Source organism: Columba livia, chromosome 6, assembly GCF_036013475.1.
Source record: "Columba livia isolate bColLiv1 breed racing homer chromosome 6, bColLiv1.pat.W.v2, whole genome shotgun sequence".
Classification (NCBI taxonomy): domain Eukaryota; kingdom Metazoa; phylum Chordata; class Aves; order Columbiformes; family Columbidae; genus Columba; species Columba livia.
The window spans coordinates 7,750,238-7,777,795 of NC_088607.1; the positions used below are offsets into that span (position 1 = coordinate 7,750,238).

General features: G+C 38.2%; 3 protein-coding genes across 5 annotated transcripts in view; 2 read left to right on the forward strand and 1 right to left on the reverse strand.

Annotated features, from left to right (window-relative positions):
- SHTN1 (shootin 1) overlaps window positions 1-4,330 on the forward strand; it is a 65,371-nt gene extending 61,041 nt beyond the window's left edge. The window contains exon 17 of the mRNA XM_065066912.1: window positions 2,405-4,330. Coding sequence (XP_064922984.1) covers window positions 2,405-2,615 — 211 coding nt within the window. The 3' untranslated portion in view covers window positions 2,616-4,330. The remainder of the gene's footprint in view (window positions 1-2,404) is intronic.
- Window positions 4,223-26,206, reverse strand: ENO4 (enolase 4). 3 transcript variants are annotated; one of them, XM_065066905.1, is made up of 14 exons: window positions 25,787-26,206; window positions 23,441-23,569; window positions 22,057-22,247; window positions 20,552-20,706; window positions 18,285-18,454; window positions 17,926-18,057; window positions 16,377-16,442; window positions 15,566-15,619; window positions 13,233-13,400; window positions 11,343-11,468; window positions 8,852-9,047; window positions 7,804-7,871; window positions 7,125-7,242; window positions 4,223-5,079 (listed from the first exon to the last, which is right to left on the reverse strand). In XM_065066905.1, exons 1-14 carry the CDS (start codon window positions 26,204-26,206, stop codon window positions 4,907-4,909), a joined length of 2,166 nt encoding a protein of 721 aa, XP_064922977.1. In that variant the 3' UTR covers window positions 4,223-4,906. The 3 variants fall into 3 exon arrangements, with proteins under 3 accessions (XP_064922977.1, XP_064922979.1, XP_064922978.1); XM_065066907.1 differs by having other exon boundaries at window positions 24,655-25,944; XM_065066906.1 differs by lacking the exon at window positions 7,125-7,242.
- The window catches only part of HSPA12A (heat shock protein family A (Hsp70) member 12A), a 99,831-nt gene continuing 98,386 nt past the window's right edge, over window positions 26,114-27,558 (forward strand). Inside the window, exon 1 of the mRNA XM_065066908.1 lies at window positions 26,114-26,268. The gene's annotated coding sequence lies outside the window, so the exon portion shown is untranslated. The remainder of the gene's footprint in view (window positions 26,269-27,558) is intronic.

Genomic DNA, 27,558 nt, shown 5'->3' on the forward strand with positions numbered 1-27,558 from the left:
GCCATACACTAATGCAGGCTCCCCACTGTGAGCCCAGTGAAGAATTATACTTTGATTCACCAGATTGTATTAAATAGTCCAGCTGTTGGGATTTGAAAGATAGTTACCTCCAAAGTGAAATAAAAATGAACTTGGCATTTATGGCTTTGACCATTTTTATAGTGTTGGGCAATCAGCTTTTCAGAGGTAGCACTTTTAAAAATAACCCTCTTCTGGTTACGCTGCTTTAAAAAGTTTAATTTGCTGTAACATTCAAAATACCCCACCCTGTATTTTCTGGAATGATTGGCAACTTTTGCATAAAATAAGCATTATTTTCCTTATGAAATCACTAGCTTCTGATGATAATCAAATGAGTCTGAAACTGTATCTATTAGTGCCAATTTCTGCATTAATTAACTTATGCCGAAGTTCTAATGTTAGAGACAATTCTTGTAATTAAAGCTTGAACGTGGAATTTCATTCACTATATCAAGTGCTTCAACAGCAAGCTGAGTAAATTCTTTCTGAAATGTGAAGTGCAACAACTGTTGTTTCTGTGGTTATTTACTGGTTTTTAACCTGTACATTTACTCGCTCCCCGTCAGGTGGGAGCCAGTACAATCTCCGTCCCATGCTCTAATTGTTGAGTGGGGTGACCTCTTTTTTTTTTCTTATGTCATTTTCTCTAGGACAAAGACTGTCGTAATAAAGGGCAGTTCACAGCAGATGGATCCAGTAGCTGAATTTCTTTCTCTGGCCTCTAGTTGGTTCCACTTTTCCCTTTCAAGGATGTTATCTTAGCAGTATGGAAGGCTGGTCCTTATGAGTAAGCATGAAAAATTAGAAGAAAAATAAAATAGGCTCTGGACTAGCAGAACTAGCAGACGCAGTTGCATAGAGCAGCTGTACAGTGAGGCTCCCCGGGAGCCGCACACCCACTGGTGCGTGTGGGACCTTCCTGCACGAAGGGGTTTTGCACGCACCCAGTTTGGTGGTTGTGTCTGTGTTGGTGTAGACGCCTGTACTGTGTTCATACCATCATGCAAGCCCCTGCCTAAAGACAGGCTGAGCCCATGGGCGCCCCTGAAGGAGGCGTAGGCTGCCCGTCTGCCCATGCAGCAGCACTAATGTAATGTAGGAAACACCCCAGTCTGCGGCTTGTTCGGGTCGTGCTTTCCCAGTGTTGGCATCGGTCTCTGCTGGTGTGTTCTGGCTAATCTAAGGATTTGCCTGCACGTTTTCAACACTAGTACAAAGCTTTTGAATATAGACAAGTGCTTTTAGTGTTTATAGCGTGATGCCAGCCTCAAGAAGTAACCCTGGTGTCTCTGACCTTTCCTTCCTCTCTCCCCACTCAGAGGGCTTTTTATCCGCAGGAATTCCTGCGCTGCCAGCAATCAGCCGTAACCCCGTTTCTGCAGTGCGGCACGTAGGTCTATTGCCCTCTGTATTTCAGCAAATCCAGTAGGTGATTTTTCAGGAATCATTTACCCTCGCTCCCAGTGAGACCATGAGCAGCCTGTTGGCTGGTTACGCTGCCTCTGCCTCCCTGTTATATGGCAGAGGGTGGTTCAGTGAAAGCCCGGGATGGGAGGTGGAGAAGCAGCCGTGTTTCCTCAGGGTGCTGGGCCACCTTGTCTAGACGGTGCTTTTGCCAAGAAAGGTTGGACCACATGATCCTTGTGGTCCCTTCCAACCTGGTGTGCCACGAGTTTATTCTCCTTTCAGGCTGTAGGGCTGTTACCTAACAGACAGCAGGGGCTGGGAGTGTTTTCTCTGGGTGCAACTGCTTTGTTGGACATGAGGGAACCTAAATTTGGCTCAGAGATGAGAGAAAATAAGTTCTTAAGACTTTAAAGTGATTCTTTCATAGTCAAAGGATTTTTTTTTTCAGTGCTTTATAAGTTTGTTTTTCCTTGTAAATATCTTTCATGGCTGCCTTAACAAATATTCGGGAGAGGTAATGTGACTGTTGCATGTTGTGAACTATCGTCTGTATGTAACAGCTGTAAATCTAGAAATCTGTTTGTTAGTTCAGTAGACTTGTTGTATAGAATCATGCAACAGTTTGGGTTGGAAGGGACTTTAAAGACCATCCAGTCCAACCTCCCACCATGGGCAGGGACACCTTCCACTAGACCAGGTTTGTCAAAGCCCCGTCCAACCTGGCCTTGATCACTGCCAGGGATGGGGCATCCACAGCGTCTCTGGGCAGCCTGTTCCAGGGCCTCACCACCCTCACGGTGAAGAATTTCTTCCTTATATCTGAGCTAAACCTACCCTCTTTCAGCTTAAAGGCATTACCCTTTGTCCTGTCATACATGCTACTAATAATATAAATCCCTTTTCTTTATATTTAGATTCTTTCTCCTAAATATGTGAACTGTTATCTGTTTTCATATATTTATTCTTTCTTCTCTAGATCAACTAGTCATACAGAATTGACAAGAAAAGCCTCTAGCAGCGAAAGAGAGACAGAATCCGTTGTAGTTTTAGGTCCTGTTTCCACCAGCAGGGATCAGATGTCTGAAAATACGCTGATTCACAACAAAATGAAAGAAGAAAAAATCAAGCCGCTGGGTAAAGAAACTAGTGCTGAGAAAATGAAAGAAGCAGACAGTTCTAACTGTTAATTGTTGTTCTGAAAGGCTGTAACTTTTAGGAATCATTATCTGGACATGTATATTGCTTAGGTGTGTTACTAGGGGCTACGGTCTGTACTCCAAACAGCTTTCAATAATAGAGATTGAGATGGTCTTTTGTATGCAGTTTTGTTACATGCATTAAAGTGTTAAATAACTATGTATCACTCAGTATCCCTTTCGCATTTTAATTGCGCAGGTATGGTTAATATTTTCTTAGATAATGTCAGTTACCTTTTCTTCAAAACGGTATTTGAAAAGACTTTTTAAATTATTATTTTGTTGAGAAGATGCCTTGTCAAAGTTCCATTCTAAAGCTTGCCAGAAGTCGCTGGCGTCCCTCTTGAACTGGACAGGTTCAGGTTAGACCCTGTGAAAGTGATTGCACACACATCAGCTTTAGTATGGGGGCTGTTATTAATAATTAAAAAAATCAGGTTCTAGACACGTTGCTTTAAAAATATGTTGATATCTACATAAACCAAGATCTTGTAGGTCTCCATACTGCTGTATCCAAGCACACTCTTTTGAGGAACTTAAAAAGCACAAGCATTAACCCTTCTGTTCCGTTTGCCCCAGTGGACAGCTGGCCCAAAGGCTGAAAGGCAGAGGCGGTGCAGCGTGTCATCTCGGTCTCAAGGTAACGATAGCCAAAGTCGAAAGTTCATGGGTTGAGATTGGTGCTCTCATTTGGATTAAAAGCTTTTCAAAGGACAAGCTCTCTCCTGGTTTTTGTTTCAATGTTACAGAGCAAAGTTTGGAGCTGCTGCAAAAATGTAAGTTACAGTAGACTCCTGGGAGTATGGAGTACATTTGGGATTCAGTCAGTCTAGGATTGCGAGTTATTTGGAGTCAACATTTTGAGAACTCCCAGCTGAAAGCTTGCAGCACTAACAAATAAGCCTTTGCTTGGAATCCAGTACACACTGGTGGCATTAATTTCTTTGAGAACACTTTAGATGTTGCTATGTGATGACACAAATCCCAGTTTCCCTCAGCCCTTATTTCCTATCAAGATAGTGAGACAGGTATGTAATGGGTTTGCTTCACTGCCAATTCACGTTCCCTTTTAGTCTCTTTTTAAATTCTACACAGTATCTCATTCTTTCATAATGAACGAACAAATGTAATCAGGGATTTACCTAAAAATCGGCGTAACTGAAATTAGGTGGTCAAGTACTTGAATGCACTTGGATTATTTTTTATTTAATGGTTTGAAACAGTGATAGTATTGAAGGATGAATGTTCTGAGTTTGTTGGTTTTGGCTCTGCATGCAACTGTCTGGTGCTTTCCCTAAAAATAAAATGATAGTAACGAGTGTGGTGGTTTCACATCTTTTTTGGTGTTTTTTGCATGTTTGGTAAGAAAATCTTGGACTTGATCTAATTACTGAACTATGTATGATTCTTAAACTTGGGGAAATTTGTCTCTCATTGATGTCTTAATTTCTGGGGGGCGGTTGATTCTGGTGCTTTATTTTTCACTTAGGGATCTGTTACACTGAATTTAAAATGCAACATTTTATATATGTATTTTTCCTCAAATTATTGCTGCTCTATTAGATGTTCAAATTTTCAAACGATGCAAAACCCAGAAGTTTTTAAAGAAGTATTTCTTTTACTTAAACTGTTTGTTACCTAGGACATAAATTACTTATTTATCTTTTCACTCTTGCTTATTAAAAAGACTCTTGACAAGTTTCCCAGCCCTTGTGAAACTGAGTGGTTATTCCCTGCCTCCGAGTGAAGCTTCTGAGGGATGCCGGTTCCAGCTGTGTGCCCTACATTTGGGGTCTGCACTGATGCACTCGCCCTGATCGTGAGCTAGAACTGGAGCAGAATTTCCCTTGTAGGCTCGATCTAAGGGCAGCATTGAGGGGGTGTGGGGGGATGGAGCAGCATAACAGTCAAGGCCTTTGTTTTTTGTAAAATGCTTTTTTTTTTTTTTTCACTGTTTGTCAATAGCTTGTTCTTTGTATGGAGAGAGACTTCAACTTTCCCAAAACAAACATTTCGTTTTGGACACAACACAGAGGTATTTGTTTTGTCAGTTTGTAAATACGGCACAGAATTTTGCAGTATTTTCAAACTATAGCCACTGCTTAGCTAACTTGGTTTCAGCTGAAAGCAATGGTCTCCTGGGAAAAGAGAAGGTAGTTTCTGAATGCTTTTAGCTAAAGTGCTTGAAAATAAATGGATTAAGGAATAGGTAATATATGAGTTTCTTGCTAGAATGTTTTGGTTTGTTTTAAGAAATGTATCCAAAAGTTACTGTTGACAACCTAGGTCAGTGTGATGTTCTCTGGGAGCTGGGCAGGCAGGCTGGGAGCCTGCAGGGCTGGCTGACAGAGCTTTGGAAGCGCTGAATTCTGCTCCGGGGGAGGAGATACAGCAGAAGGTTGATTTTCTGGCTGTGATTCTTCACCAAAAGCAATAAATTCAAGAGTTGCTTCACCTGAAATAGAAAAGAAAAAAGAAACTCATGTTTGCCCTAATCCAGTTTCTTGTAATGTTCTCTAGTGCACTCAGATTTTATTTATTTATTTCTTTGAAATGGCACATGATGCTTCCAAGAGTCTCTAAACACCTTCAAAGTCTGACCCTTTGAAACAGGAGCGACAGTCCTGCACTGTGATTACATGGTGGGGATATTCATTGCATTCCCTTCCTCGCTAATGATCTCACCGCACTGCCCTTTTTTTTAACCCCCATCTTTCTCTGCACTGTGTTTTTGCTAAAGCTCCTGCCAGCTGCCCGTGCCTCCTCTCTGCCCCAGCCTTCAACAACTCAATGTAAGCCCAAGTTCAGATGTTGCTCCTGTAATTAACACTTCACCTCTCTTCTCACAGCTGTTTTCCCCAGTTCTGTGACTTTCCTTCCTCCTCAACCTCACCACCTAATTCCCCTTTTTGGCACATACACAACACCCACCCCATCACTGAACAGTCTCAGCTTTAGCTGTCGCTTTTTAGCAAAGACACGGCCAGTCTGTGCTTGACCTTGCCAGCAGCTCACACGCACCTTCCAGGTGCACTTGAAGGCTCAAACGCGGCACCGGGGTCGGGGCTGCACTTCGGCTGAGACCTGCGCCCCCCAAACTGCTCATAGTGAGAGGGGCCGGTTGTCCTGGTGCTGATGGGCCCAGCTGTGGCCCCGCTCAGCCGCCCCCGGGGACTCCAGATGGGTCAGTGTCACCAGTGTCACCTCCCACCTCCGGAGCCCTCTGCTCCTCAGCGCTACAGCGTGTTCCGTAGCTGTCAGCCCGGGCAAATGCCAAGTTTGAGATGCAGCTCAGGCACGCTATCACAATAGTTTCCTGCTGGTGATTTAGCTATTGGATTTTATTTCTGCCAAAAGATTAACAGCTTCGGGAATTGTTGCTCTTTCATTGTATGAGGTGTAGGTTTAAATATTTGTCAAAGTCAAGCTCTTTCGTTTAGACTATACCATTTGAACAGGGAATATATTAATATTGCTGACAGTTAAAATTCATAGTTCTAGAATTATCTGTTTTGTTTTTGAAAAGTGAATTCTGTGAAACTACTTTCTTAGCAACAAAGAAATCTTGTCTCTGTTTCTACTTTTTGCAATGACTATATATGAGCAAGGGGGAGATTTTGAACACTCAGAATGTTTTCAATTTTTTTTTAATAAAACCTTTGTTTTCTAGCGTCCATGTCAAGTACTGCTATCCTACATATAGAACTTTGAAAATTATTGGAAAAAAGAGAGTAAAATGACTTAATTCTCCTTCATTTTTCTTAGGCATAATAAATTCTTGCAAACCCTTTCCTTCCTTTCTTCCTCTCCTTGTCTCTCTCTCCCTCCCCTTCAGACTGGAAGCCTTTATTCTGTCTTGATTGATACCTGAACAAGTGAGAAGTGGCTCTAAAGAACTGTTAAGCATTTAACAGTGCAGAGTAGAGAGGAAAAAGATGATGCAGATCCTGAAATGCAGGCAGATGCATACAAGTGCCTAAGGCTGAATGTGCATCGTCAACTTCGGATTTTCTTGGGTTTTATTTAGTGCTTACCCATGCAATTGGAGCTTTCCAAGCACATTTTGCTGGAAATCTAACACACAAAAGGGGGTTGTGAAATGAAGTTTTGTTAGCAATATATGTTTAGAGGCTGGAGGGTGGTAGGGTATTTGGCCTAAAATTCTCGTTTTGGCAGCTTTTTGGCGTGTTATGTGCATGGTTTTTGTTTTGTTCCCTTTGCACTGTGGGCTTCAAGACTCCAACCAATTAATTCTGGAAAAAAGCTTAATGTAGACTACTCCTCAAGAAGGGGTCTATTTTAACATTCAGTAAACAGATAATCCATTAGGACAACAATATACATTGTGGCAAGTGCTATCCTAGTTTTTTTTTTGTCAGCGCTTATTTATGGTCTTTTGATTTCGCTTCCCTCCTGTGGTGCAGTTTCAATCATTCTCCCTCCAATCTTTGTTCTCGTATTCATTGCAAGCTGAAAACAAAGTAAGAAAGAAGCTCATACGTAGCGTTCTATTCTTGGCCAGTTCTTCCTCTATAGCAAGAAGGCGGTTGTATTTGGTCACCCTTTCTCCGCGGGAAAGACCTCCCAACTTGATAAACCTGGCACCCAGTCCAACAGCCTTAAATGAGAAAGTGCGTATTTTAAAACTACACGGTTCGGGAAGCGAAGTCGTTCTTCATTATTAAATATGTTATCCTACTTGTAATTTAACACTCTTCTCGTTCTACAGATAAAAACCCTCCTTTAAATATTAATAAAATCTCTTTGTGAAAGATTTGTCGCATGCAAACAATAATTTTCACTGGCATATGAAATGAAATTTTATTTGCAAATGTAGCTTTAATCCAAGAAAGACTAAATACATTACTGTTAAGAATTTTTGCCTAAAATATTATTACGACTCAGAAATGTTTTAAGTAACTCACATTTTTTATAAACTAATGCAACCAAATAGATCATACACACTTCTGAATATACTTCCTGCTTTGGCAAATTTCCTGTGTGTTCTCTTTAGACTCAAAGATTAACACTCTGGGGGAAAAAAAACAACTCTAGAAAAAGCCCATTTTGTAAAATGTTGTTTCTTTCTCAAGCAGAAACAGGCTTTCTTCTTAAAAAATAGCTCATGTTAAAAGCAGCGTTCTGGCAATTCTGCAATTGAACAGCTTTCAATACTTACCAGATCCACAAGGCTATCATCAGAAGATTCTCCGTCTGGACTTCCTAATATGGTAATATGTCTTTGACCTATATATAAGGGGAGTGTAAAACCTTCATTAGTGTATATTTTATATATTCGACACTGAAATTGTTTGGACTTTCCATTCTTTTTTTTTCTTTCTTTTGGGCTATCTAAGCTTAAATACAAACAGGAGTAAAAGCAGCGGAACACATCTCAGTGGTGTAAACTGTATTAGTTTGCTACATTAAGATTATGTTTTATTTTCAGCACGGTTAGGGGAATATCTAACATCCCATCCTAATTTCTGTCTCTAGCTGATCTCTCTGGTAATGTATTCTCCAGACTATGAGGCTGTTCTATTTATTTTAGATGTGCTCCTTTCTATACTGATGATTTATCTACACTATAAAAAAAGAGTTTACCATGATGACTGAGTGAAATCTTTAAGTTGCTATTTAAGTGCTTTGAAATAGTAATTCTGGGCTTTTTGAAGGCATAAGGAAAGAATTTAGATACATTAAATTTGTCAACCTATTTCTTGGGCATAAAAATGAATAAAGCAAAATTGATACAAAGACAAATCTTACATACGAAACTGCACAAGTTCTTAGTACTGTTACCATAAAGGCTCAATAATATGAAGTCAATAATCTATGTAAACTGCAATTTTAAACATTTTGGACTTGTTTGCATTTCTTAATTATTAATACTAGTATTAGTCAAAAAGATTACTCAGCTACATCTTTTTTTTATTTTGTTTAATTCTGATATCTATTGGAGTGACACTTAGCTGCAGTGTCAAAGGGCACCCACCTTCAGAACATCCACGGGATAATAATTTACTATAGGTGAAGCCTTGAATGCTCTTTTAAGCTCCCGAATGGAGATTTGTGAATCAAACCATGAATTTTTGTTTCTTCTGACAAGCACTTTCTAAATTAGAAGTGTCAATAATTTATTAAAAAGATATAATAATTCCAGATGTAACAACACTATTTATTGACTTGTAGGGTTTGCGAATCAGCCTTTTCCCCCCTCTACTCACCGTCCAGAAGTCCAGTAAGTTCTATGAGGTCTGATACCTTTGTTTGGTTAATATATTTTAGGACAACGCCACTGCACATAGGTACGTTGATGTTTTGGTCAATTTTAAGTTTGGATATATGTGTTGCAGCATCTTCAGCAATCAGGTAACATTTGGAACCAAGAGCACAGCATATGTTATTCCATTGTTCTCTGTCCTGCATAAACAATCAAGCAAATAACTGGAGTTTAAAATAATAAACTGAACAGAAACTCTAATTGAGGAGGTAATTTTTTTTAAAAAAAACAACATTTAATCCTAAAGATAGCCTTCATATATACATGTCATATTTTATACTGTATTTTAAATCTACCTAAGAAAAATATACCACTGAAATTTTGCTTGGATTTTAAGATTATGCTAGAAAACATAAATTCTATGTCTGGAATTAATCAAGGGTAGTTGCATACAAGTATAGCTTAAAATGTTTCAAATTAAATTAACTTTAGGAGTTTGCTATTTTGATTTCCTTTCTGAAAGTGATTTAATTTTAATGGGGTATAAAATAATTTTCTACTGTTTTCTTCAGAGGACTCATTCTTGTGTTAATATTTTCACTATCACAGTATTTGCTTGAATATAAAATAATGAAACCGGAGGCAGTCATAGACTCAGTGACACATCTCAAAACAGGATGATCAGAGCAGTAAGACTGACCATAGGGAACAGCACAATAAACCCCTCACCTTCCAGCAAAGCTCCATTTTTTAAGTCTTTGTGTTTTCATTTTACTGTACTATCCCCATGGTACTGAGATTTAAGGATAAAGAAAACACTAGGATATGTAAATAATTTGAAAGAAGAAATTTATGAATTAATTTGTTTTCTTTGTGTCCACATAATGCAAATTGTCACATTAAAAACATTACTTTCCTAGTTATTAATTCTGCCGTAATAATTCTTGGTCTGTGGATCAGACTTTCATAACTACATAGCTGCAATCTGTAGGGTACAGTCCTATCAGGATTTCAAGCCCACACATACGTGAAAATGAAGTTTTTGAAACCTGAAGAAATATTTAAACTTAAACACTAAAGTGGTCTGCTGTCTGCCACTGAATTGTTGAATTGCTACCAGAGCTAATTCTCAAGGACACGATTATCTGTGGCAAAGATGTATCAGGGGTAAACCTGGTAAATTTGTGCAGAGCAGGGAGGAGGATGAGAAGCATTTCTCTTAACAGGATTATATTTCAAACTGTACTTCATTGTCTGTTATAATTCTCCTGCAGATTTTCATACTGGAAACATGTTTCTTCACAAAAATTCTCAAGGAAGTTTGCAGCTGTGGCAGGAGTAGGGAATAAATGGGGTGGTTTGGAACATGGGTAATTCAGCATCAGACTGAAACAGCGCAGGGAGGCAAGGCTCACTACTAGAGTGAGGTGACAGTAAATACACATTGAAACAATGAACTTTTAGAGTCCCTGTTAATAACAAAATCAGATGGATTTTGCAGTTCATCTGGTTTGGAATTATTGATTCAAGCACTGGGCAGATTCACAAAGACAACATCACTTTACTTCCCCCTTCAAGCACAGTCGTCATGTTTTGTTCATGAAAACAAGCCCCATATATTTATTTCAAAGAAGATGAAGTGTGCAATTTGACAGCAAGAGCAAATTTTTATTAAGTTGTGCAACTGCAGAATCTAGGTTTACAATTGTGGGGTTCTGCTACAATTAAGTTTTTATCTCTTGTGTAATACATGAAAACTTAATCTTATGTACAAATGCTAATCTTTAAGGCTACGCAATCTGTTTCTTTCATCGATCTATAACTTGATAACATGCTTAGTAGTATTCTACTTTATTGTTGTAATCTATTGGTCACATAAAAGTAACTTGTCTAACTTTTATCACAGTGGTAAATATATAGTATCTTACTACCACTTTAAAACTTCTGCCGAGCAATGCTGCCAGTGACAGGTTTGTTCTGCCTTTGGGTATATATCTCAATCATAAAGAATAGCAGGAATATTTTTTTTGAGTGATTCTACAGAATATACAACTATGTGCAATTTTTTAGCTTCTCCCATTAATATGATATCATTTATATATAACTTCAATTTTATAATTTGTTTTTTACAATTTGAATTATTTTTTTACTTAAGAAGAAAAATGTAATTAAAATTACAGTGGTTTAGCAAGCAGAATCAGGAAAAAAAAAGCCTTATAATTCTTTAAAATGTTTGTACTGACCACTTTCTGTTCATGCAAGAGTTATTTTCTGTCAGGAAATATGTCAAAAGCATAGAAAAATTTAGAGTTATTGTCAATTACACTTGTGCTAATGAATTGTTACATACATTTTTGTAGTGATATTTTTTGTGCCTAAAGACTTCAAAAGCAAAAGCTTCCTATTTTATATGTTTTGTAAAGATGTGAAAAGGTCATTGATATGTCACTTAACAGCATTATCAATTTTTCAAGGACTGCACTGTGGTATCTTACCTCTTTTCGTAACGGATCTATTAATGCAATAATAAAAGGAAAGTTATTAATCAGTTCCACGTACATGTCAACCATTTCATCAGGACTTTTGAATGTTCCAGTGAGTATTTCATATTTTCCTTTAACCTAGAAAGTGAAGTAAAAAGCATAAAAGATAAGGAAAGTAGTACTTTAAAAAACAGAGTACTAACGTAAGCATACAGCTAGTGTCTCTATTAAGGCGGTAGATTGTGTGTTCTTCAATGAACACACACTCCCTTGTCCATTTTACTGGTCAGCACATTAAAACTCTGCCTGAAGTTAACAGTGGATTCCAGTGGGCTTATGCCTAAGTCTCTGAAAGATGCCACTCTCAAAACTAGTGAGGATCTATTTCAGCATTTGCTAGACAACACTGCCAGCTTTACACTACTTTATCATAAAGTCAGGAATCTTTGACATATTTATTAAATCTTGCATGAAAGATCTCATTTTTCACTTCCCCAAAAAGTTATTTTCTAGCCCTTATTTTCATAAAAAAATATTGCTGTGCAAAAGGAGTGAACCCACAGTGCTCAAAGACAAGGTAGTGCCTTTCCTTGCCTCTTTCCCCTTTCAGAAAAAAAAAAGACGACTAGTTTAAAACTAGTCTCATCACCACGGGAAGCACAAGCTGCAGCGTGCAAGGATTCTTAAGGGCACAGTGCCAAACTCTGCCCGAGTATTCACTGCTTTAGTGACGTGAACAGTTCAACAACAGAAAGTTACATAATTACTGATAATTCATCGTTTAAGAATTTGGCTCATTCTGGTATAGGATACAGGTATTGCAAACTGTCAGGAAAGCAACTGCTTTCACAAAATATATTAATAATGAAAGGTTTCTCACCGTAGTACACCCAAATACACAAAATCTCATGAGATAATAACTATAATAGGAAGTTCCTTTTTCTGTTCGGAGAAAAACCCAATTGGTCCTGGAACAAGGGGCACAAACTGAAAGACTTGAGCTGGAGATAAATAGACTTTGTCAAATAAAAATCTTGAAAAATAAGAATTAAAAAATGAACTGTTGATACACAATGAGATGGATGTTAGTGGGTAAACACACATACCATAGTACAAATGCACAGAAACGGTAGTTTGCAGAAAACAATGGATGTAGTATAATAAAACAGAGAAATAAGCATATAGTGGTGTGAAGGAATTACAGAAGTATACTTGTGTAAATAATTTATTGTTCTTCATGCTTGAAAACAAGGTGGATAGAAGATAATTATTTCATTTATACCTTATGGTGAAATGAAAAAACCCACAGGATTTGTCTCATAATACTTTAATTCAAAATTGTCTGAGATGTAATGTGAAATGAAGCTGTTTTGTTAAATAGAGCACTTAGGAGATATTTGGCACAGACTGATCTGAAAAATCTTATTAAATAAACAGATAAAAGACATCAACCTGGCTGAGGCAGGCAGGCTTATACCTTATAACCATTTGCATGGTTAAAGTTAAATCATGAAGGTAACAGATTCCTGTAGGCAGGACACAAGCTGTAGTGGGTGTCTGCTGGGTCCAGTGAGCTTTATTCCATGCAAGGTGCGCGCCAGTGCGCTGGTACAGCTGCGGAGGAGGAATACCCGCATTCTTGCTGCTCCCAGCACAGCACGCTACCAGAAGGATGGCTGTCTCGTCCCTTTGCGCTCACAATCCAATGACACGTCTGCGACACTTGTACTGATTCGACCATCATTTATAAATGCAGAGACAATTATTTTGGTCTGCTTGATTGCTACCTTAAAAAATGGAGTTAGAAGCTTCCAGGTGAGTTTGCAATGTAATAATAAATAATGTTAGCAAATAATAGCTACATTCCTTGTAAAAATCAACAAAACAGTGAAAATTACTTACGTAATCCATTAATCCATGAGCAGCACAATTTATTGCTAAATACATGTCCGTTCCTAGCTCCAGTCCAATATTGTTGCAAGCTGTTTGCATTAGGAGCAGCGGTTGCTCTAGATTATCAAATCCTGTTATTAGGCAACCTAAGTGTGATATTCTTTTTAAGACTTGTGGCTGAAAGTAAAACAAAAAATAATCACACTATAATCACACACATGTATGTATATAATACTTATATACATATTTTCACTGTCATTTCATTCCGCATTCAGTTATCAAAATATAAATCTGCTCTCAGAAATTGCATTAGCAACTTTAAGGACAATTCTCTATGAATGAGGGGTAATGAAATGCTAATGAGTAGAGAGTTAATAGCCCTTTGAAATATGTCTAGTCATGTGGTTCTCACTTTTATATGGCCAGTAGTGGTTTATAAAAGATTTTAAAGGCACTCTTAACAACCACTGAGTTGTCATGGATGCTATGTGAAAGTTCCTAGCGCTATGGACTACCTCTTTGCCACAAAAAAACCCACAATATTCTCCACTTTTAAACAGTTTTTACTCATTTATCCTCAGCTACAGCTTTGATATTGCCTCTATGGAGTGTTGAAGAAATGTTAGAATCTTCCAAGACTTCCAGAAGGAACAAATTTCATAGAGGAGAAATATCTCCTGTACAGATACATGGATACTGTATCCAGTACAGATACAGTACAGACTCATCTGTCTCAGGAACAGCATTCCTGGAGAGGAGCCACAAGCAGAGCTGTATTGAGCAAATATTTCACATGTCGTTGTCAGTTTTTTGGTAGGTTTTTCAAGCACTGATTTTTAACTTTAAAGTCTGTGCATTTTAGATTATAAAGAATGACACTAAATGGCCCAGAAAGCAGCAGGATATAATCCTGGGTTAGACTGGAGAAGTCAATTGGAAGGCATTAGTTTTGACAAGTTAGAGAACTAACTATGGTGGACAGAAGAGAGGTCTGGCTACACAGGATATGTGAATGTTCCTTCACATAAAAAATTTGGAAGAAAACGCAGATCAAATAGTTATAAGATTATTTTGGAGCAATCTGCAAGGAGAGACAATCTGACTTGTTGCTTTTGGAACACTAGACAGCAGCTGCAGCAACAAACAGCAAGAACTGCTGCAGTCTTCCTGCATTTAATGTGAGATAAATTCTGCATTTTCATGGCACCCATATGGGGTGACTTGTTACACTCTATTAAAAGCATTGTTTATCTTTATAAAAACATCTTTTCTGTTCAGTCTTTACTTCTATAACCTAAAAACGTTCTTCTTCACTACCCACTTTGTCGCTTTTCCTTTTTATTTCCCCACAAAAAAGTTCAAACTATCGTGATGCTTTTGGGAGTTTAAAATTCAGTCCCACCACTATCTCCTTTAATTTTCTCCTTTTGAAATAAACTGATTTTTTTCTAATCTAATGCATTGCTTCCTTGTCCATATTTTAAGGAATTAATTTAACTTGAAACTGCCGTACTTATAATGATAAGAATATGGAAATTATCCACCAGAAGAACATTGGCCAGCTGATTAATGATAACAAATTTTGTGTTGTTTAAGCACACACATAAAAAAAAAAAAAAAAACAAAAAAAAAAAAACAAACAAGAAAGGAAAACTTCTGTTCATCCTGTTCACTTGTACATTTCACAGTAGCAAAAATTCTCACCTGATAATATATTAGTCATCTCAGAATGGAAAGCAAAACTGGAAGGCATTTCCATCCCACTATTTGGAAAACTCATCTATAAATTACAGGTTTTGAAGTGGAAAAAAAAAAAAAAGTCATTTGAGTAATATAAAATAACATCCTGCAAACTATCGTGAGTGCTGCCCTTTAGCTTCTGGTTCATATCTGCCGTTATCTATAACCTCAAACAGGAACAGGGACCTTAATGCAGAATGATTAAGAGGGGAGTTTTGCTCCCAGAGGTAGGAAGCAGCACAATATGCAAGTTTTACAGGTAATAGCTTTATAGCCTACATGATCAAAAGAACATGTTCTCTGCTGGTGCTACAGGCCTGAAAAACGCTCATCTGGACAATTCAGCAGGATTTCTAGATGAGGAATATGACCAGATTCCAGAAGAATTTCCCCTTTCTGTTATTGGTCCGTGGGAAGGGAAAGTGTAGTCAGAAAAATCCAAATTATTATGTAAAATATGAGCATTTGGAGTACTTAAAAGTCTTGCTTTGATGCTTCCAAAATGGTAATGTAGCTTAAACTTCCATTTCTTAAGAAAATTTTGGTTTCCTGCTGTTGTTAATACTTTGCTGAAGGCTTAAAATGAAAATCTCTTTTCTTACCGGAGCTTTCTTCCCTGCTTTGCCTTTCTTACTGTCTGCTAGTTGAGGGCTGGGCTGTTGGGAGTGAAAGAAGAAAGAATTCAAGTCCTTGGAAAAGTCCAAAAATGGCAGAGAGACCTCAGAATAAAAACAAAAACCCAAACAAACAAAGAAAACCAAAAAAAAACAACCAAAACCAAAATATAAAGCTGACTGAATTTTGGTCTAAAGAGACTGCAATTATTTAAGTTAGGAAACAGCTTCTGTTTTGTCTTGAATACTATCAGCAACCATCCAGTTTTATTTTGTGGTGGTACCTAATTTCAAGTGTTTATTTCTATGTGGGCATCACCCCAACCATCATTTGTTTTTCAAAAGATTCCCACCTAGCCCATCAAAAATACATGAGGTATTAGAAATTAGAATCTAGACTCTGTGCCTGGAGAAACCCAACAACCTCACTTTGCAAAAAGCATATGCACATACTGAGACTGATACACTACTACAGTAATAGTGCCTTGAATAATACATGTTGCGTGTGTGGGAGACTTAGCAAGATCAGAACCATCTATTGTATATTCACTGTGACACCATTTACTCCCAGCGTACTTCCTCAGGTATACAGAAATACTTACTATGCTTAAAACAATGTTTTATTCTATATTCATTCATTTAATATCACCAAATGCCCAGTGGTTTATTTATCTGTCAGGGGAACACATCTTCTATTCTGTGCCATTAGACTAAACCTGATGATAGGCCTAAAAAAGACAATAGTACCAGAATGACCAAATTAAGTACATATTATTATTATTACACGTTTTTATCGTACCACTTTGCCTGGAGGATCCAACAGTCTCATAACTTCTTTCTGAATATCCAGAACTCTTTCTATGCCCTGAAATTAAACAACAGTAGTCCTCAAAAGCAAGAAAAAAATATTTAATTTTAGCACCTTAAATCAGAGGAAAGATAACACATATTCTAAACGTAGATCTTAATATAAAGTCTTAAAAAACCCTTCAAACTCCTATAGACTTTTACAACACAATTACTCACACACACACAGTCAAGTGTCCAATGATAAAGGGTTAGTAGCAGTGGAATGGACAGGAATATTTTATTATGCCACTGAATGGGATGGCAAGAAAAGTGGTCTCCTCTTCCCCAAAAGGAACCCTTCCCAAATCTAACAAGTAAGAAGTATCCAGGTCTGCATAATATATGAGAAGGAGGAAGATGATAATCACTGTTCACAACTGTGACTCTACCTAAGACTTCCTAACTGGAAACTCTGACAAAATTAAGTGTATTTACTTTTAGAACACTTCCAAGAAGCAGGGTAAAAAATCAGTGTTTTCATTTTAAACACTGGGAAATGGAGGAACACTCCGGTGAAATAAATGTATTGCTTTTAACTCAATCCTGGTTTTCCTTTTCATCTGAGTTACTAAAAGTTTAATGCTTCATAAATCACATTTCAGATTTTCTTAAATTGTGCCAGTAAAGGAATACTGAAGGGGGCAGAAGTCATTCGCAGCTGACAACACATCAACATAGGATGACTCGCTATGTTTTTTGCACTGCAGCAAACAGCTTGCTGCTCTCCCACGAGCACTAGGAGGCATTATGTCTTTCAAAGGTACAGAATTAGCAACCTTATTAAGAGCTCTTGGTGACCATTTAAAAAAGTTAAAGGAAAAGGAAAAAGAAAGAGAAAGAGAATCGAGTTCAGCTATTTGTTCAGGTCACCAGCACACAAAGTAGAAATACAGCCTTAATGTAGGCTTCTTGTGCAGATACGCTCTTTAATGTAACACATGGCTAAACAAAAAGAGAGGATTGATCCAGTCTGTCTCATCCATCCTTCTTGCCCCTTGAATAGATACTGTTCTGCTTTGTATTCCCTTCTATCTTCACAATTTCATTTTTAAAGCAATTTATTCCCAAAGATTTTAGGCCTTCCTGTGAATTTGTTATGAGTTTTGTTATTTTGAATGCTCTATCAATCAACTGATACTACTTATAATCTACTAATGTAAAATCTCATTCTAAACCAAATTAAAATCTCTTATTGTTGTGTAACACAATTCCCCTCCACCATCTTCAGTGCACTGATTTTTTCCTCTATGCTAACACATACATTTTTAACTTCAAATCTTCACGTATCTTTTTAAAATCTTCATCTGTTTACTTCTTTTAATGTTCCTTGTGTTAGAACTCTGCACTAATATTTTTTAAAATTTTAGCCTTGCAAGCAAACAAAAAATGAGAAATACAGCTTGTATGGACTACATTGAAAAGATCTACATACTTATGTACATATATGGTTTATATGAAATCTATAGAATACATTTAGAAAAATGAAAACGAAATGGTACCTGTTTGAGTGACAGATGAACTGGTGGTATAAGCATAAGTTCTTTCATTAATTTCAGTTTCGCAGGTAAAATTTTTTCACAGTTCAACAGAGTAATGATTGGGAGTGGTAGAGACATTTCTTTAGGTGAGTCCTTTAATTGGAAGTACCATATAAAAATAAAAATGTTAAAAATCAGAACAATTTCTTGTATCTGTTAATTATGGCACAGGGTTCAAAGACAGCTATAGGCAATGGTCTTAAGGGTGTGTTCTACGAGGTATGTTTAATACCGCTGTCATGAAGGACTACTGGCTTCAGAGTTCTAGAATAATTGTGATAACTGGGACAAATAAGCAAAATGACAAAAGTCAAGCGTACTTGATCATGTTTCAGCAGCGCAATATGTAAGTACAATGGGATACGGCAAACGGTGGCACCAGCCTTTGCTACAGCAAGTGATGTTCCCCCAATGGCAAAGCTGCCACAAAGCACTGGTTCAACAGGTTCTGCAGGTGGTATCATTTTCTCTGCAACTGACACCTTCTTTCCTGCAAGATAGAGTAGCAGCTGAATATTTTCTCGGTTTAAAACACGTGCATATATATCACAGTTATACAAGTAAACACGATATTGTCATCTCAGTCTGTACTCAATGTATTACAAAACAATCAGAATCAGTTTTTTTAAAACTTAATCTTGTCAGTTGCCTTGTATGAAATGAACTTACAAGCAATTGAAGTATCTGTCCTCACTCTGGTGGCTAATGTATTTTAAATCCTTTTTTTTTTGACGTCTTTCAGCCACTGAAATCTGTCTTTTTATTTATCTATGTTTATATCCAGTAATGTTACATCATTTTTCAGGCTCCTTTTATAAACATGACTTCGGTGTTCTTTACTGTCCTCCTTATATGCCTCAGCTTTTGCATAAATAACTTGGAAGATTACATTATACCCCAACTGGGAGCACACATACTTGATTTCTTCTAATAATGACTGTGAAAAAAATTAGGCCTATTACAGTTGGATTTTCCAAAGAGAAAACAGGTCTTTTAATATTCCACATGCATAATCTTGATACATTTTCAAAAGAACCTCCTTTTCTCTCAGATACTCAGTAGAGTAACATTTGTCAAAATGCTTGAAGCCCAGCAGTTTCCACTATCATATTTATTGCCTACAGTGCTGACATGGACAGGTACAGTAAGGACCCACGTGAAACCAAAATAAGCGCTCTGATCCTTAAGAATCATATGCATTGTGTACTTTTTGGTAAGTCTCACCAACTACTTAGGTTCCTAATAGGAGTGTCGTACAAGTTTTGATTGCAAGAAAATATATAGGACACAACTGATATTTTATGATAAAATGTTCATAATAGGACCTTGACTGGATATGCAGATTAAATTATATGTCAATTGCATGCTATAAACAGATTCTATATCTCTTACATTGAGGATGAAGAGCTACACATATAGACACCAATAATCAAGTACTCACCATCTCTGACAAACCACAGCATTTTGCAGAGATCCTTTACACTACACTATTTTGTAACCTGCATAAATTACAACACAGATGCTACCTCTGAAAGCACCTGCTGCTGGAAGTCACCATCTGTTAGTGGTCTACTGTAACTACAAGTAGCTTTATAATAATTGGCTCCTAATAGGTACTGATTCTAACAACAATTTTGCAGTCAATGTCACAAATACAAAGAAAACACAATTAATGAAAGCAAGTAATGTATGTATTGGCAGAAGCTTGACTGAAAGTATAATATATAACATGATGAGAAATGCATGGACTTGACAACTGCTGACATTATGTTTCAGGTCAAAGGTGCATTTACTGTGCACATATCTAACATATTGGAAGGTTTTACTGATAGTGTAGGACAGCTCGAAACAAACTGATAAGAAATAATAATTTGAAAATTTTCTGCCCTTCCAATCATTGTAACAAACTTTTTTTTTTTTTTTTTTCTGAGAGTAATGCATAAATGGAGGTAACATATGGTGCATTTTTTTTTTTTTGCCAAGTATATTTACCCTGTTTCTCTGCTCTAACACCGTTTTTTCCTTTGGTAGCATTGTTCACTTACTTCTTTTTACTCTGTACTGCCCAACATTCCCATTTCATCCCCTTCCTTCTTTCTCTTTTGTTTTTCATCTTATTTCTTTCTTTTTTCAGTGTTGGCAATAAACTTCCCTTCCTCCCTCTTTCCATTCTTTTCAACTTCTATCTTAATTCTATTTCCATTTTCCTGTTCAGTTCTGTGATACCCTTTTCTTTCCTTATCATTTTTATTTTTATTCTTCATTTGCATCCTCCTCCATTCTTATTCCTCACTCTGAAGGGTAATAACCTCCTGTCTAAGCCAACTGTAAAACAAAGGCAGAAACTCTGTTCAACCAATGCATGTGAATGATGAGAAAACTCTGTATTTTCCCCTCTCTCATTTCTGCACTAGGAACTGCTGTGATCAGAAAGAAGATTTGAGACAGAGTAACCAAACCCTATAAACATGAGATGCTGTGTCATATATTCTGAAGTATTCAGTGCCCATGGAATACTTCAGAAAGTATTTTAGCACCTTTACTAATTCTGTATTGCAGAAAATATTAAAATCAAGTAAACCAAAACCTGGTTTTGTTGCTTTTTTTTTCCCAGGTAGCGCTGTTGCTGATGGAGTGTGTAAAGTAAGGGCAAGAGTGGCTTCTGCTTCTTGCTGTTCTTTTTCTTTTTCTTCTTGCTTCTGAATTTCTTTTTTTTCTTCTACCTTTTTTATAAAGTATTCACTGAGAAAAGAGGCATAAAGTTTACTGGCTCAAAATATTGTTAGACATGTGACAAGTAGACATAGCATACAGGCTAAAGAACATGCTAAGAGTTGAATTAGGGATTTGAGCTTCTGCCATAGACTCATTGTGTGAATCTGGAGAAGTCAGTAAGTGACATTATTTTTTGTTAGTCATCTCAAGTGTTGTTTAAACAGAAAGAACACAAGCATTATAAGCCTTAACACGTGCATTTCAAATCACACTGGTTTGAAAGTCAGTTTTGTGCAATCTTAGCATGAAGGATGTATTTGCTTTGCATGGGTAGTAACAGATCCTGTCATAACTTCATGACACACAACAGCTTGACCTAGGGTGCTAATCCAGTAGGTCAGTTGTACAATGGTTATCTAAGTGGCTGCAAGCTCAAAAGCAGTTGAGTTTCAATTACATGTACAGTGGAAACTGCATACATGGGTCACAGTCACTCAATTCAGGCAAACAGTGTGTAAGATACATAAAATAGTGTAAATGATGCATTAAAATCTTATTTAGACTCACTTCAGTTGGAAGAATTTCCTTCCAATTGAGTCCTTGTTCCCTTCAGTGAGGTTTTCCCAAAGCTAATCCATGTGGAAGGCAATTAGGTCTGTTTCCTAAAGCCTGTGTTAAGTGTGGCAGCCCAACCACTATCCACAACAGCAAAGTGTCATTCCTCTCAGAGATGTAGCTGAAAGAAACACTTCCAGCTATGAAAGAAGATGACAGGCCATGTTACTGCTTTCAGGGTGAAAAAGCCATAACATTGCCAGGCAGCTCCTCTAACGTTACCCTAAAACTACATTTAGATACATCTGTGATGCTAATGTCTATTTTTCTTATAAAAATACAGACATATTTATTTGAATGGAAAAATATGGTGAGTATTTTTTGCTTTGGGATGCTCACAAGAAGAAATATTTGTATGAAAAAATAGACAGATATGTTCACTAAAGGAACTATGTTTCCAGATAAATTAATTACCCCAAGAAAGAAGCCTTTTGGATAAGCCTGCTGAGAATGAAGACTCCACCAGAACCTGAAAACTGTTATGTATATACATTTTCTGTGGATTAACTCAATGCAGAAGCCACACACAGGCTTTTAGTACCGCTTTTGTTCTGCAGTGCGATGAACAGAAATGGAGTTGCAGTCTGGAAAAACTGGATAAACTGGCACTAAATGAGTTTCTTAAACGGAGCTTTTGACTCATGAATGTGCTCAGACATTTTTTCTTACAGACCCTTATTTTTGTATCCCATTTTTCATTTACAGTACAAATCAATTGCGTATATTTCAAAGGCAACAATTTGCATAACATGCAAGACCTACCCAAGCATCTTGTCAACTTCACACTGGTCAGTAGGCTTTAAGTCTCTTAGCATTGCGTTCAGTGATTCGTTCACCCACTCCACAGCAGTGTTAACAGAGTCATTTCTTTCTTTCTCATCAGCCTGAGTTGTGTCAGGTAAAGAATTTTCAGGTATTTGAGAATGAGAAGACATTACAATGGAACAAATCCTCTAAAAAAAACCAAAAAAGAAGGCTTAAAACACTATTTATTGTCTAACTTGGAAATGTCATTGGAAAGACTGAGAGATATATATCCTTACCAAGTCTAAAAGTACCTATCTCCAAATCTGTTGTTTGCTCCTCTTATCTTTTTTCATCTAGCACCTTCTTCCTCGTTTCTTATACTTTGGTAATCACAGATATTATTCAAGTTTCTTGACCTAAATTACAACTACTTAGGCAAGAACCTCCTGACAGACCTGCTGTACACATATATTTTGTTATCAAAATAGAATGGAGTTATTTTAAAGACCACACAGTCATTATGGCATCTTTCATTGCAGCTGTTGGTAGCCTGTTGTACCATGACTCATCAGCATTTATGCTTAAAGCCATCCCTCATGATCAGTTACATTTTATCTTATTTAGGTAATTTAAACTTTTCTGTACTGCTGAAGTATAAATGATACTGATGAAAATTCACTTAATGAAGACATCATTTGCAAATATCAGAGTTGCCTACGTTAATGGTATTAACCTTACATACTGTGAATATTTATGAAATTACACCTAACTCAAGAATGAAATGAAATATAGTTTCACTGAGGGAAAGTATAAATAATTATTCCACAATAGCTAGAGCTGCAAACACAGCACCTTGAATATTTCAGGTTGGAGGAGAGATGGCAATGCATCATCAATTTTGCATTGCAGGTGATAGATGGATACATTTGTGTTAACTCTCACCCACATCAGACTATCAGCTCAGTGTAAAGAAGTCCTTTAACCTACATTGAATTTTCCACCTGCACTATATTTTTCTGAAACACTGCCATAAAAAATAGAAATACAAGGATCTGAAAATAAAAGAAGAAAAATGTAAACGAAAAATGAACTTACAGAGCTAGCCACACGGTGTAAAAAAAAGCTATATGATACATCAAGACAGACAAAAATTTAATACACAGAGATGCAACGTCACATCCCACTCATAAACTAAAGATCAGTATTGCCTAATTCATGGGAAAAAAAAGGTTTTATAGTTTCAAATTACAAGACTATTTACTCAACTTTTGAATCACGGGCATTCATATCTTTTTATCAAAGATAGAAAATAAAATCTTCCTTAGGATGTGAGTAGAATAGTACATCTCCCTGATACTGTCTTATTAAAATAAACACAATGGGAAGAAGCAGCTCATACCTTCTCATGGTTTTTAACCATACAGTGTATTTCCACTTCTAATGTTGGCTGACCAACTCCATCAAGAACTTTTCTTCCAACTAATTTACATATTACTGGAGCTTTTGAAAATTTAGAAATGTAGTTAGCCTTAAATGAAAAAGAATTTCATTAAAAATCAGTTGCTATGCAAAGAGGTTTTTATTTCATTAAGTATATTTATATCAAATCCACCATTGAGCAAATCCATTTATACATCCAAATATTTGAAATACTTCTGCTACACTGCACATTTACTTCTATATTATCTGCTTAAGAATGAGATTTCAAGGAACAGATCCAACTCATATCTAAGCATGGAAGTCCAAAGCCACATCCAGGTTAGACGAACATGTGTTTTATTTGGAAAACTTATTGATGAGTATCAAAATCTACTTAACTCTCCCAGAAAAAAGGCATTTGTCCAGAGCTTACTTGGCTTTTCAAATAACAAAAATAGTCATCATACTACTCAAGAAACTTATTTCTATTTGAATCCACAGAGCCTCCACCTCCCCTGTGCAGTGAGCTGCTATAAAATGATTTTGTCTGTGGATAACATCTTGAAAAAATATGTCTCTTATCTTTGATAAGGAGACATGAAAGACTGTGGAGAAGAAAAACTCTTAGAAATCCACACAGAACTCTACTAGATCCTAATGTTATATATAAAATTCCTATAGCATGTTTCCATTTATTTATCTAATAACAAGTAGTTATTATGCTTTGAAATTTAAATTTCTCTCTCTCCCTCATAAACACTAGAAAAAAATCTTCAATCTAAAGCCTTCTGCTCAGAAAAAGTTCTCATGTGAAATGCTACAAAAACAAGCAGTATTTTCAGAATATACTTCCTGCTTTATAGAAACTACTCAGTGTCCTAGACACCTAATCCAAGGCTGCTTCGTCAAAGACATATGTACAGCGGGTCATGTGTCTCAACACTCAACCAATGCAATATTAAACATCTTCACAGCAGAAAATTTAATCTGGAAGGAAGCTTGTCAACAAGCTCTTCCATACCAATGATAATCGCTCCTTTTGTAGTCGCCTCTCTTACAGAACATACTTGGTGTAAGGTGTAAAATGTAGCTCAGGGTCACTACTTCACAGGAAACTGGGATTTTAGGTTAGCAAGCTCTAAGCCCTGTGTGAAAGGTGAAAACCTAGACTTCTGGCAGGCAGAGTTCTCTTACTTCTTCCAACATGGTCTTTAATGGGCTTGTTGAACTGGCATCATCCAACTTGGAGAACATGTTCGGGACTCCATCTGTATTTAATAAGCACTGATGTTGCTTTTAAAAAAGGATTAAGTTGCTACCTGAGGTTTACTACAGACTATCCTACTATTTTCATTCTTTAGTCTGGTATTTGAGACAGTCACCAGACTTATCAAATGGGAAAACTAGGAAACACTTTTAGTTACACGGAAGAGGAACACACCAAACACCAAGCAAAGGAACAACAGGTGTTACCAGTTCTAATCCCTTCCACCTGTGAAGGTAAAACACTTGGAGATAGAAAACAGTGAAAGGTGTAATGAAATGTTTCATTTCCACAGTCACTTTCACATCAAAGAATGTACTAGTTTTTGGTTTTTTTTCCCCAAGAGTTTCTCACTGTTGTAGTGTTGACAACTCCAGTATCACCACAAACAGAGGTTTCATTAGGACTACTGTCTACTGTATTTCACCAATTGGGAACAGATAAAAATTGGTCTGATTCTCGATACTTTCACGGAGGCCCACTTGCTTTCCAGGAGCTGTGGTGTGAACAGCACCCAGTCCTCTGTTGCCACTGGACACAGAGAGCGGCTTTGTCAGGAACATCCATCTGTGCCTTCCTACGGCACCATAGTTTGTGTCGAGACAAACAACCAGCAGAGGACAAAAAGCCGGGCTGCGGCGGAAATGTATTTGGCCCAGCGACAAAAGTGCCGCTGGTGACAAACACAAAACCATCGCAGACCTCGCCCGAGCCACCAGGAAATTATTTAAACTGAATTTCAATCACAGAGGCGTTTTGCTCCTCGCATCAACCTGTTGATTTATCACCCCTGTGCCCGAGTCTAAGCGCGGAGTCCGGTCCGCACCGGGAGCTGGGCGGGGGTTGCGGGAGGGGCCGGTACGGCCGCTCTCAGCCTCCCCCCTCCACGCCGCTCCTCGCCCTTCAGGGGCCAGGTAGAACGGCCGTGCAGACCCCCTGCTCGCCGAGGGGAGCCCCATCCGGCCCCGCTCACCCCGCAGGGCGGGGCGCTCCTCAGCCCGGCGCTTCGGGGTCTCCCTTAAGCCACGGGAACCTGCGCTCCGCTCCCCCTCCCCGCGCTACCAGCTCCCCGTAGAGATCCGCGGGGCAGAGGGGGAAGAGGGCGTTGAGCGCTTCTTCCACCCGCTGCGGCACTCGCTGGCCTCGGTAGTACTCCGCCGCTTCCTCCCGCGGCCCCCGCAGCCTCCGCTGCTCCAGCTGCCGCCGCCCGCCGGGCTCCATCGCGGGGCTGTGGCTGCTGCCAGGCGACGGCGGCGGCCACGCGCGCTTCTCGCGAGAGCCGCGCGCCCAGACCGTTGCTCCGAGCGTTAGAGCCGTTGGTGCGGGCGCAAGAGCCTCTCCCTGAAGGTGCCGTCGTCCCGGCCCGCTGGCCCCTCGGTAAACGGCCCTTCGCTCCCACGGAGCCGCTAATGAACAACGTGTCCCCACTGCGTTGCTGGGCCGGGTTCGTTGGAGAGCCTGGTTTGGTTTTCTTAGTGCCATGTGCTGTTCGTTCTTCCCTAAGAGGCTGGATATAGTCTTGCAAGTCAGAATGCCTTGAGCAGGTACTCTTTAGTTTTAAAAGTCTCTGAACAATAAAATTGTGTCAGATTATCGTCCTGAAAGAGAGAGAGATTATGGTTTGTGAAATGTCTAGTGAGGATAACGGTGCAAAATGCCCCAGTAACTCTACTTCTGCATTTAAAAGCCCTTTACTTTCAATGAAAAGAAACGTTTCACAAGCTAAATGATCATTTTTAGCCTGCAATTTCCTGCAAAAACTTTCACTTTGTTACACTGTTCATTGGTAATTTTGTTGAAGTAACTGAAAATGGAGATACTTAAAAAGCTGTTAGCCGCGCACTTCCTCAGCTCTAAAATCAATATGTGTAGACCTTCGCTCATTGTGTGTTCACTTCTCTAGGCTGGGTGATAATGAAGAAAAATCCCTACTGAATCATTTTCTTTTCCTTTCACAAATAGTATGGTACCTCTCCAGAGAGTTAAACCCTATTTTTTTAAGCCGTTTCCTCAGAAGAAGTTTCTAAACTGACACCGCTCGTTCCCTAAGGAGAGCGGCAGCGAACACCGCGTTAGATTTTCCTTGTTCAGAACGGCTGGTGTAGCGGGCGGCTGCTCGGTTGGGTACGTGACTGCTCAGGAGGGGCTTGTGTGGTTTCTTGGCCAGGTGGCAGCAGTGGCGTAGTCTGGGATCTATGTGGCAAGCACAAAGTTCCAGCTTAATTAAATATTCCTGGAAGAACATCTTTCTGAAGGTAATGGTGCTGATGTGGCGCTCTGAGAGCAGCACATGTTCTGGATAATATCATTGGATGTGGGAGCTGTATCTTCTGATATGTTTCAAATGTCTCTCTGTCACTTTCCCACCTTCTGCCTTTTAAAGGGCTCTAAATAAAATGCATGGTGGAGAAACAGCTTCCTTTATCGTTCCATGGGTATTGATCAACCGTCTGGGAAGAGAAACGTCAAATTTGACGTTAGGAAAGCAATGAGCTGAAGCAGATTGACAATTTCTTTAATAACCTTTCTGCCTTTTTTTTTTTTTTTAATATATTAAGCCATTTGAAAAAAATAGTATTCTTCTCAAATATTTATCATTTTTGGTTCACGATCAAGTGAATGTTACATGAGTTGTCTTTATGGCCATGTAATTTCCATTAACAGTAATAGTGATTTTAAGCATGTAGAAAGAGGATGGCTTATACTATGATCCTACCTATTATGAAGTAGTTAACTGATTAAGGTTAGGATACTGCAAGCCACTTCATACCATTGGTGAACTCTCTGCAACCCCATTATCTTCATTAGGCTTGTGTGGGTGTAAATTAATTGGT